Here is a 10,444-nt window from a genome sequence, read left to right as displayed (position 1 = left end):
ATATAGTTGATTCTAACTCAACCTAATAAAAACCAACTTATAAAATGAAAGATGTTCCTTTATATAAATATTTCAATACTCTATTGAATCAATGTGAGATTTGTGATCTTCTTATTAAACCAAAAAAAAACAAAGATAAAGAAATAAGAGAGATTACACAATATCGTGTTGTAAGCTTTTGCTTTTGGCAACAATGGATGTTCGGCCATGTTTCTTCAATGTATTCAAAAATAACAAGAACTTTTTTGTAAATATAATTGGATTGAAGTAGTAACTGGCTAAGATACCTTTGACACGAGGAAGATGAACACATATGCTATGATGTGTTATGTTGTTGCAAATGCAATTAGTAAAAATAAGGTAGAAATGTATATATATTGGGGAAGAGAATTATTATTAATAAAATGACACTAATGTTCATTTTACATTCATTTTCAAAAAGGTTTGAACTTTGTCCTGCGAAATTATAGGGTCAATTTCTTACAACTGAACAGCGCCTCATAAACCGAAAAGATCAAACTTCAAGACAAAAAGCAAAACTTTGATATGAGATAGTAAAGTAGTATAGGCCTTACTCTCCCCTATACAAAAGCTCAAAATAGGTAATGTGTCATTACCATTCAACTAAAACAATGCAAGCAAACTTAACATACCAAACCAAAGAACCTCACTTTGCTCTTTAGGGATAATGAAGTATATTTGGTTTGTTAAGTTCCTTGACATACACATATGAATGTGAGTATGCATCTGCTCATGTGATAATAGACATTAAAACCGAGGAGGAAAACTTTAATGAAACAGCTACTCTACTCCTCCATAAGAAGGCAGGTCATTCTCAGCTGTATTCGTTTTTGGTCTCTCACAAGTTACAACAATCTCATCGTCATCATCGACATCTCTAAACTTTCTAAAGTGAGACATATTGCCCAATTCTTCAACTTTTTCCATAACATGGCCTAGTTTTGCAACCATCTCCACCAGCAATGAAGTGAAAGCAGCAAAAGGTAGTGCTTCTGAGAATTCAAGGCTAGTGATCATACTCATAGTCATATTATTACTCAATTGTGGCCTCAAAACCTTCTTGTGTCCTTGTCCTTCTTTTGTTTGTTCTCGGGAGTGCTCTTTCGATTTATTTCCAACCGGAGAACAATAATCACTTTTAATACTTGATAAGGTGATTCTAGTGTCTTCATCAAGCATGTAGAGGTTGGGGGTTTTAGGAGTTTTGGGGGTTATAGGGATTTGACTTCGACCATTCCTCGATCCTAGTAAAAGTTGTGGATGTGATTTCAATGCATTGTCAAGGTCTTGTAAAGCTTCACTCAGATTATCAGAGAGTCTTTCGAGGGGAAATTGCCGCTTGTTCCTTATGCTGTTCGCCATTACCCTAAGTACCTTTGATACTTCTTGTGCAAGTTTGATGCAAGAATCTTTGTACAGATTGCGGATTGACCTCGGTGTCTTCATGAATCAGATTTTAAATAATAGAAAGTTAAATGCATATCTAAGCAACAAATATGAAAGTTATATTTTATACTAGAGCTTATAATACAATAATTGGGAATATGCCAGCCATGCCAATAGAATACTGTAGAATAGTGCATTTCATGTTTAATTTCTAGACAAAATGAGCTTGATCAATATGATCTAGATCCTAGATAGATCTTAATCAATGATTGCTATTTTAAGTGACATTGATCCATGTGCTGTCAATAACATGACAGATTGACAGATAATCTTGGAGCTTAATGGTGAGCCCTATAGAAGCAAGTTGAAACAATTTTTGTGAAAAAGATGAGTTGGCATGATATAAACTCTATTCTTTAAAAGTTTAACTGTGTCCAAAATAGTTGATTTAGTACCTGAATTTCAGACTGAAGACATCCATGTAGAGCTACAACGGTGTAACTAAAATGACGAAGAGAAGCCCCCACTGTTGCATATTGCTGCCACGGAATCCTGTGGCAGCTTCTTGAGTATCTCGGCTCCCAGTTTGCTTGCATTGCCTGTTCAATTTTACACCATAAGATCTTCTATCATAAAACACCAATTTCTGATATTCTTTGCTTAATTAAAGTGGAGACTAACTTACAAGTGTTTCATCCTTGGCCTTAGAGTCTAAAATGGCCTCGTAGCACTTGTAAATTGGATCCTCAGATGAATCATCTTCATTTGCTTTTTTTTCAGAATCATTAAAATATTCCACAACAGTAACTGCATCATTATTTTAACCATCAATTATATAGACTGAGACAGTAAACTGTAATACCTTTTATCATCTTTAATAAGTATCAATTTTCTTCAGCAGTACTATGTTTTACCTTCAATAGAGTTGGCTATGCCATCAAGCTTTGATATGGTGGATTTATGAAGGTCTTCTCCTGACCAGTTTGGAAATACAAATAGGCTCATCACTAGACAAAGGGCGACGCCAATGCATATGGTAGAGATGCGGTCTTTTGCCATGCTCAAGACATTATCAACGCGGTAACTTGATACAATTATCAAATTGAATGTCAAAAGAAATATCATAACACCATAGTCATAATTCTTCTTTATATAAGGAATGAATCTTACATAAGTAGCTGCAGCTCCTGCAAAACCAACAGTGAAACAATGATCAAGCCAAATATTTGGGAATCTTCAGCCACATGACAAAATACTTGAACAGATTTAAAATCTCAACAAACAGATACTTTTTTCTACAACTGTATTATTGAATCAAGAGTCAAGTGTTTCTCATGAAGAAATAAACCTTTTACCTAAAAGAAAAACTGCAGCGCCAATGAAAACCGCTCGAAAAACATGACCAGGTGCATCTGCAAGATACTCAATAAAAAATGCCAACAATCCTGCGGAGAGAGTCCCTAAGCCTCTATTAAGTCCTTTGCATAAGGTTCCCCCTACAATCATAATCAATATGTATGAAGCTATGATCATAACACATAATAATAATGATGATACTGAGAAATGAGAATTGCTTACCTACAGTGAACTCCATCACAACCACCACGGTCATGACAGCCACCACAGCATTCTTTCCTATCCCTTTGTACAATGGATCCGTAAGATACAACAAAGAAATTAGTGTCAAAGCCAGACCAACTTTCAAAGAATGAACCACTTTTCTTGGATCATCTTTGCCAACTTTCCAAATTGTTCTCCTCACTACACCTGGAAATCTGTTCACTTTATCAGCAAAGCTGTAAAATGATTTCCAATGACTTGAGCTTAGCTTAGCAGTGTTGGTGTCATGATCCATTGAAACTTTATGAGTGAGATAGTAAGTAAAAGCTTTGGTTATGAGAAAGGGTGTGTTACATTTAACTTAAAATCTTAGGAGAAGGTGACAAGAGAAGAGAATATTGATGGTGCTACTGCATTGGACAATATATTTAAGAATAGAAAACATGGTGGTAGCTTTCAGAAATGCTAAGAGTCAATGTTAAGTTTAGAAAACCAACCTTATGTAAACTGGTTGTCATCATATTGGTGACCTGAACCTTTTAATATTATTAAAATATATAAAGTCAGTGACATTGTGCACCTTCTTATAGGAGATCACATAACATATGTTTCACTCATTTTATTTCTTTTATACTAAACTATGATGACCTAATCTATTTGCTCAATCATGTAAGCATACACTAACGTGGACGGTTAGTAGCAGAGCAGCAGAAACAGTGCTGAATTGATTAGTTTTTTAGAATTCAGAATGGCTACCACATGTCCACATGTCTATCCAATTAATTATTCTTTTTTCAACATTTAGGTTGACATAAAGTTAGATACATTGCTATTATTATCATGCCAAACCAGCTGATAGGCATACCAAGTGATCAGATCCTAATAAATTAATGTAATTCTCAAATAAGAAGAATCTTATGATATTGGAGCTATTGTGATACCATTCTTTAGTAATCCAACTCGTTTATTTTTTGTATTTTATTATTACTGTTATTTATAACTTGAATCTTTTGAACATGTAAATGATACAACTGAAAAAAACTGCAAGTTCAGACCATTTGTAGATAGCTACAAGAACACAATATCTCAGAATGTTGAATTAAGCTTTGTTTAAGGCCAAGGATTGCATAGCAACTGTTAATGTCACTCAAACATTGCAGAAGAATGTAGAATTCAACCAATGATATAGAAAACAAAAATGAAAATAGAAGTATAAATAATAAGAGAAATTTATAATCTAGAAATGTAAGGCCTGATGGCAAAACCAACAACTCTTATTAAGAAATAAATGAAAATAATATAGCAATTTTTCATGCCTTATATTTCATACACCCTAGATTAACAATAACCCATGAAGTCACTAGTAATCAAACTAAGCATAAAATTAATAACAAGATCATACATTCACCTATAAGTTGCAGTTGTAACATAGCCCAGCATCTACAAAGGTGATATCAAACTCTCAACATAAACTTCTGATGTCATCTCACTGTGGATGTTATTTTGAAATTTTGGAATCTTAAAAGTATTATTTATGGAATCATAAACAACCAGACTAAATTTCCCCATCTTCAAATACTCCATAAGCACTTGGTCATCCTCTGAAATATACAATGCCTTGGTATAGACATAAACACCCCATTCTTCCATACGAGGAACACTAAACAATTTGGTCCAAGACTTTTCATTCCCATATTCCTTCATAATCCAAACATTAGAAAACTTGTCACCATAAGAAAGGAAGGACAAACAACCCCTCAACACCCCCAAGGTAATGGAGACTTCAAACGGCGTATCATAAAAAGGCAGTGAAAGCTTTTGATACAACTCATTCTCCAAATCAAGAGAAACAATAACCCGTTCCGCAAAACTAAAAGTATCACATGCCAACCAATTAACAGTATCACCCAAAAATATTCCGGGTTTAGGAATTAGGTAATGACATGGGAAGTCCGGAATCCTTCTCCAATAATCAGTCCCAAAAGTATGAATATTAATTTCATTTTTGCTATTACAGCAAGCAACAGAAATAATCTTATAGCTACTAGTGAAACGATCATACACTAAGGTGTATAAGTTTTCAAAATATCTTTGGTGAGAATTAATCTTCAAAGGAGGCAATAATTTGAATTTTCTAATCGAAGGATTATATAAAAGAGCTAAGGATTCATCTATCCCAAAACAGAGAATGCCGTCACAAGTGGTAACTCTCCGAGCATTGTTTCCATTGTTAAAAATCCCTATTAGAGAGTGCCTATGGTTAAGCTGCGTTAGGGTAATAGTGGAAGTGGATCTGAAAAGAGAGGAGATTGGGGAATGAGATAGAAGTAACTCACGTGAGGAGAGAGTAGAGTTTAGGATGAGGTGGTGGCGGTTGTGATTGGAGGTTGACCAGCGGAGGTGCTTTGCGGCAAATTTGGAATCATGAGAGATAAGATAATTCCATGAGTTGGAGACGCGGCGGAGTTGAAGGAGGTGTTTGACGGGGAGTCTAGAGAGAATTTCTGCCAACAGATCGAATGGAAGATGCGGCGCGTGAGGAAATAGTGATGCTAGGGTTCTGGTTGAGATTGTTTCCTCCGTGAGTGACTGAGAAGAAGAAGAAGCGGCGTCGTTTTGACCATCCGTCATATCCAAGCCTTAAAGAAGAAAGAAAGATAGTAACTGAGATTGACGGTGCGACTGAGCAAATTATTAAAAACTCGTACACCTTTTCGATATAATATAAATAAGCTTGACTTTTTTTTTTATGTATTTGATAGTTAATATATTTAATTTATATAGTATGGATTAGGAATATTGTATAAAAAAAATTATTTATTTATAATAATGATCAAAGAGTGTATTATATATATTTAAAAGAAACAAAGTCAAAAGTAAATTAATTAACTAACTTACTCTTAGCATTGTCTATAATATTATTAACGTTAAGATGGGCTCGTCTGTCCATTTTTTTAACGTGCATCAATGAAAATATAGATCATATTTTATATTTAAATATAAGTTTTAAAAATTATAGCATGTGAAAGTTAATAATAAAAAAATGAAAGTTAATAATAGAAATTTATGTCGAAGTTAATAATAATGATTTTCAATTGAAGTTATTAAGTAAATTACACAATAAAATAAGGATAAAAATAATAGAAAACTCCTCGGACATAACCTTTTACTTCAGTATACTCATAATCATCAAAACCTAGATATTTGAACTTCTTACAAAGTTTTGAATGGACGATTCTCATTTCCATGATAATGAACAAATCTGAATGATTCTCACACATATATTATTTTTTTAAAATATAACTAGATCCAACAAAACTAATTAAATTAAAATTTTAAATTAACTTAAATTGAGAAAAATCGATCTCTTTTGATAAGGTTTTAAAAACATAACTGAATAAATGAAAACTGTACTAGTTCAATTTTCAATTTTTTTAAATCGCAGAATTGATGAATTAAACTAATGTGTATAATGCCTTTCTTACATAGATATCTTCGAGATATACCCGATGATACATCAGGCGGTTTTTATGAAATGCCTCCTAAAAAAATTGATCTCGTATGCCTCAAGACTTTAAAGAAAGATGACTCTTAAGTAGTTTCTCTATCTCATAATCAATCGTTTAAGCTTACTGTTAAGCTTACTAAGGAAAATGAGAAGTTAGAGAACAACATTATTGATCTTAAGAATTATGTTGAATTCTTGAAAAATAGCAATAAGATTCATTGTGAAGAAAATGGTAACATAAGAAGTGAATCTATAAAATTAGCCGAATGTGATTCCAGCAAATCATTTAAAAATGAAGTAGCTAACATACATGAAACCCTAAGTAAACTTACTAAGGGGAAAGAAAACCTAAATTTGATCTATCAAATCAAATGCATTCCTTTAATAAAATTGGAATAAGTTTTAACTAAGATAGAACATTTCGAAAGACACCTAAAAATAGAAAGAAATTGAATCGACATGTTTAGAAATGTTATTTATGTAAGAAGTTTGGCCATTTAAAGATTTTTGCTATGATAAACTAAAGACTATCTAATGAGAATAACTTTAGATCTCTTAGAGTCTCTAACGCACTAGGACCCAAAAAGATTTGGGTATCAAAGGTGAAAATTTAATTCTATTTTGTAAGGATTATTTTGCATCTTTGAGGTTGCATGCGGTAAATTCAATAAATATGTGCAAAGCATATGTATACTATAAGTATACAAGAAAGTTTTAGTCCTTATGTTGTTTAGTCAAAGTATGATGGCTTTCAATGATCGTTGATGATCCATTATTCTCTTACATGTCCTTATTCTGTTAGAAATATTAAAAAATTACCCTCAACTTACTACTTTGCCCGCGATTTATGGCTTGAGTGTGACTTGTAAGGTTTCTTAAAGTTGATTGTGGGAACTTCTTAAATTCTCTACATAATATAATTTTTGAGTTAGGTAACATAACTCATTTGATTATGTCGAGTCTGTGGTACACAAGAAATAAACTTGTCTTTGAAATAACACATGTGTCAGTTATGTCTATGATTGCTTTTATTTTTTACAACATCGTGTGAGCATTTGGTAACTCATATTTCTCTTAGTTTGTGCGACTTATAAGATAAGTGTGTTGAGAACATAATGAAAATGATACTTAAGTTATAAATGTTTATGGTAATGCATTAACAAACCTAAGACGAGTAGGTTATGGTGGTATGATGTTAACCCAAGTGGACGAATCATATTTGGTTATTATTGTAATTTTAGTTTGTCAAGAATTTTACATGCGAGATTCAAACCCTAATAATAATAATAATAAGTACTCTTTGTTATGACATGTTTCAATAAAATAATGTGATTTCCATACTCTTTCCATGTCGTCCAATTAGTGGCGGGAAAAAAACACTGAGAGTTCATCATTATACTAGATTCTTGAAACTAATTAGAAGTTATCTAATTAAGAATTGAGAGATCTATATCTACCATATTCTCATAGAAAGAAAATATTGTGAAAATATCATCACCAAATTAGGTGTTAATTCCAAGGAACCTCTTGAGATGGTGCACGAGGAGCGATCTTGGTTCTCTTCAACACTATTAACTGATGTGGTAGGAGTGTCATTTATTAGGACGTGATTCTTTTTCTCTCTCATGTAACCAAAAAATAATATATAAAACTAAAAGGGAAAAATAAAGGCTTAGATGAAATTAATGAATCTTCTCCAAATATAATCCAAAATCGAGCTAACGCTATTTCATGACAATCTTTTGGCAGAAATGAATTCTCTCCAAAATTTATTGAATGTATTCAAGAATAACAGGTGACCGTGCGGTGGCTTTATCTCTTTGAATAAGAGGGAATTTCTTGTAAATAGGATTAGATTGAAGAAGTAACTGGATTTTGATATGTCTATCTTGTTCAATGTAATCATAAGTTGTTCATTTGAACTTTTGAGCCCATATCACTCTATGAACAAAAGGAGTATACCAGAATCCTAGTAGTTTCATGTCTGTCATTGTTACTGCTAAATATAAGCACAAAATGGAAGTTACTACTAAGTAGAGGCACAAAATGGAATGTTATAATGTCCAACAATGATTCCAAAGCAACCCAAATCTCAAGAGGCATCCTAGATTACTACCACACCCTCGTGAAAATACAATAATACTTCCATATTACGGAGATGCATCTCCGAACGCACCCCAACTTAATACATCTGAATAAGACTCTAAAGCTAGGTAAAAAATTACGGAAATGCGTCCCCGTGTAATTTAAGGAAATGCATCTTCAGATGCTGTTTGTTCAAGAACCCGCCAGAACCTTTTCTCCATCCTCACTTCTAAAAAAACACTCTCAAGTTTCTTAAACTTTCTCAAGTCATATTCTCTCAAAATCATTCAACAAACTTAAAAGTTTCTTCCATGAATATCAAGTCCATCAAAGAACCCGCATTCTCTCAAAATCATTCAACCAACTTCAAAGCTTGTAAATATTTTATTTTTTCTAAACATTTTTTATTCTCTGTATAAATTTGTAAAAATTGATGATTAGGTTATAAAATAGGTAGTTTATACATGTTATGTAAACGAGAAATGGGTTTGATAGGTTGTTTTATTTATCAATACATTATTTTTTGCTATTTTTGGGGACTACATTTCCGCCATTGACATTGATGTGAGTTGTAGAAAATTTCGGAGATGCATCTTCGGAATTTTTCAACATTTTAATTCCCAAAAATTGGAGATGCATCTCTGGAGTTTTTCAGTGCATTTTTTTGGAAATTTTTTCTTGAACTCATTGTGTTTCATATGTATGAGTATACCGCTTATGTGAGTTACTTATAGGCATTATGGCTGATAGGCAAGATCAATTGAGACATGACAGGATTACATAACATGCATCGATTCAGAGAGAAAAGAGTCAACCATCATAGGCTCCTAGTAACTCTAGCTCAGTTGATACGGAGGCGACAACTTCTAAGGCTCATGTATCTCCACCTTCTTCTTCCCGGAGGTGACGAGTTTCACATATTCATGCACCTGAGGCAGCAGAGGTACCATAGGCACAGGAGGCAGCATAGGCACCCCAGGCTAGGCGTTGTAAAACGGGTCTGGCCCATCGGGCATGCCCATCTTTCCTGCATTTTTTTGCGGGGATGGTCAAGGTATTAAGCCTGCACCCTTTAATGTGTCATTCTTGCCTCGTCGTGTTTTCTTGCAGGATTTTACTGGAACGAGAATTTACATATAATTTTGTAATTTTTAGGCATAAAAGATTCAATGTCTACAAGCCCGCCACGCCACACCTTCACTTTTATGCGGGACGAAGATATACTTTAGACACACACCCTCAAATATGCCCGTCCTACCCACCCCATTTTTTTTTGCTTTTACGAGACGAGTCTAAATGGGATGGGCATGCCTATTTGCCACCCCTATCCTAGGCTTCCTAGGCACCTAAGGGGTTTGGAGGAGGCTGTCATACTTGTTATTGTTGCCTATTTACCCTTACCATATGTCATACCCCAAAATTTGCCCATTAATATTTCAAGACATTTTCCAGGGCACTCCGACTCATTTTATGACACTGATCTTAAAGGAACAAAGGCCCAGCTCACGAATGGCCCAATCCAGAAAATGCCCCAAACTGGCCTGCTCGCTACACGCTCGCCTAGCGAACGTTCGCTACACGCTCGCCTAGCGAAGCTGACAGATAACAGAAAATTCTGGGCTTCACTCTGAGCCCATTAGGTCATGAAAAAGGCATTATAAATACCACAACTCCGGTCAGAAAGAGGGAGGACGAAAACAGACGAAGACGGACGGAAACCCTGGCATAGAAACCCTGGAGAGTAGCCTAGAGAAGTCGTAGTGAAGAAACCCTGACAGCCGCTCATCCGCACCGGAGTTGCCGCCGCCCAACCCAACCCGATACCAAAAGTGACTTGCCAATTCAGCATTACCACTCCATTGCAAACAGGTTTGCGTATCATTA

At 34.3% G+C, this 10,444-nt stretch overlaps 1 protein-coding gene across 3 annotated transcripts; it reads right to left on the bottom strand.

Annotated features, from left to right (window-relative positions):
* Positions 1–346: 346 nt before the first annotated feature.
* LOC127098271 (aluminum-activated malate transporter 14) lies at positions 347–5,694 on the bottom strand. 3 transcript variants are annotated; one of them, XM_051036809.1, is made up of 7 exons: positions 5,304–5,694; positions 2,986–3,174; positions 2,763–2,903; positions 2,322–2,594; positions 2,093–2,214; positions 1,863–2,006; positions 347–1,461 (listed from the first exon to the last, which is right to left on the bottom strand). In XM_051036809.1, the coding sequence occupies exons 1-7, from the start codon at positions 5,596–5,598 to the stop codon at positions 802–804; spliced, it is 1,824 nt and encodes a 607-aa protein (XP_050892766.1). In that variant the 5' UTR covers positions 5,599–5,694; the 3' UTR covers positions 347–801. The 3 variants fall into 3 exon arrangements, with proteins under 3 accessions (XP_050892766.1, XP_050892767.1, XP_050892768.1); XM_051036810.1 differs by lacking the exon at positions 5,304–5,694 and adding an exon at positions 4,376–4,552 and having other exon boundaries at positions 2,986–3,203; XM_051036811.1 differs by lacking the exon at positions 5,304–5,694 and adding an exon at positions 4,376–4,552 and having other exon boundaries at positions 2,986–3,182.
* Positions 5,695–10,444: the final 4,750 nt, after the last annotated feature.

Source organism: Lathyrus oleraceus, chromosome 6 (genome assembly GCF_024323335.1).
Source record: "Lathyrus oleraceus cultivar Zhongwan6 chromosome 6, CAAS_Psat_ZW6_1.0, whole genome shotgun sequence".
NCBI classification, from domain to species: Eukaryota; Viridiplantae; Streptophyta; class Magnoliopsida; order Fabales; family Fabaceae; genus Lathyrus; species Lathyrus oleraceus.
Note: the sequence above shows the minus strand (reverse complement) of the source record. Positions and strands in the feature narration are given on the sequence as shown.

What these genes read in the sequence shown, in the direction of transcription:
- LOC127098271 (XM_051036809.1), bottom strand. Translation starts at nt 5,598, where the DNA reads ATGACGGATGGTCAAAACGACGCCGCTTCTTCTTCTTCTCAGTCACTC. An exon ending in AAACTCTACTCTCTCCTCAC is followed by an intron (nt 3,175 to 5,303) that starts GTGAGTTACTTC and finishes ACAGATTTCCAG; the next exon opens with GTGTAGTGAGGAGAACAATT. An exon ending in TGTGATGGAGTTCACTGTAG is followed by an intron (nt 2,904 to 2,985) that starts GTAAGCAATTCT and finishes TTATGATTGTAG; the next exon opens with GGGGAACCTTATGCAAAGGA.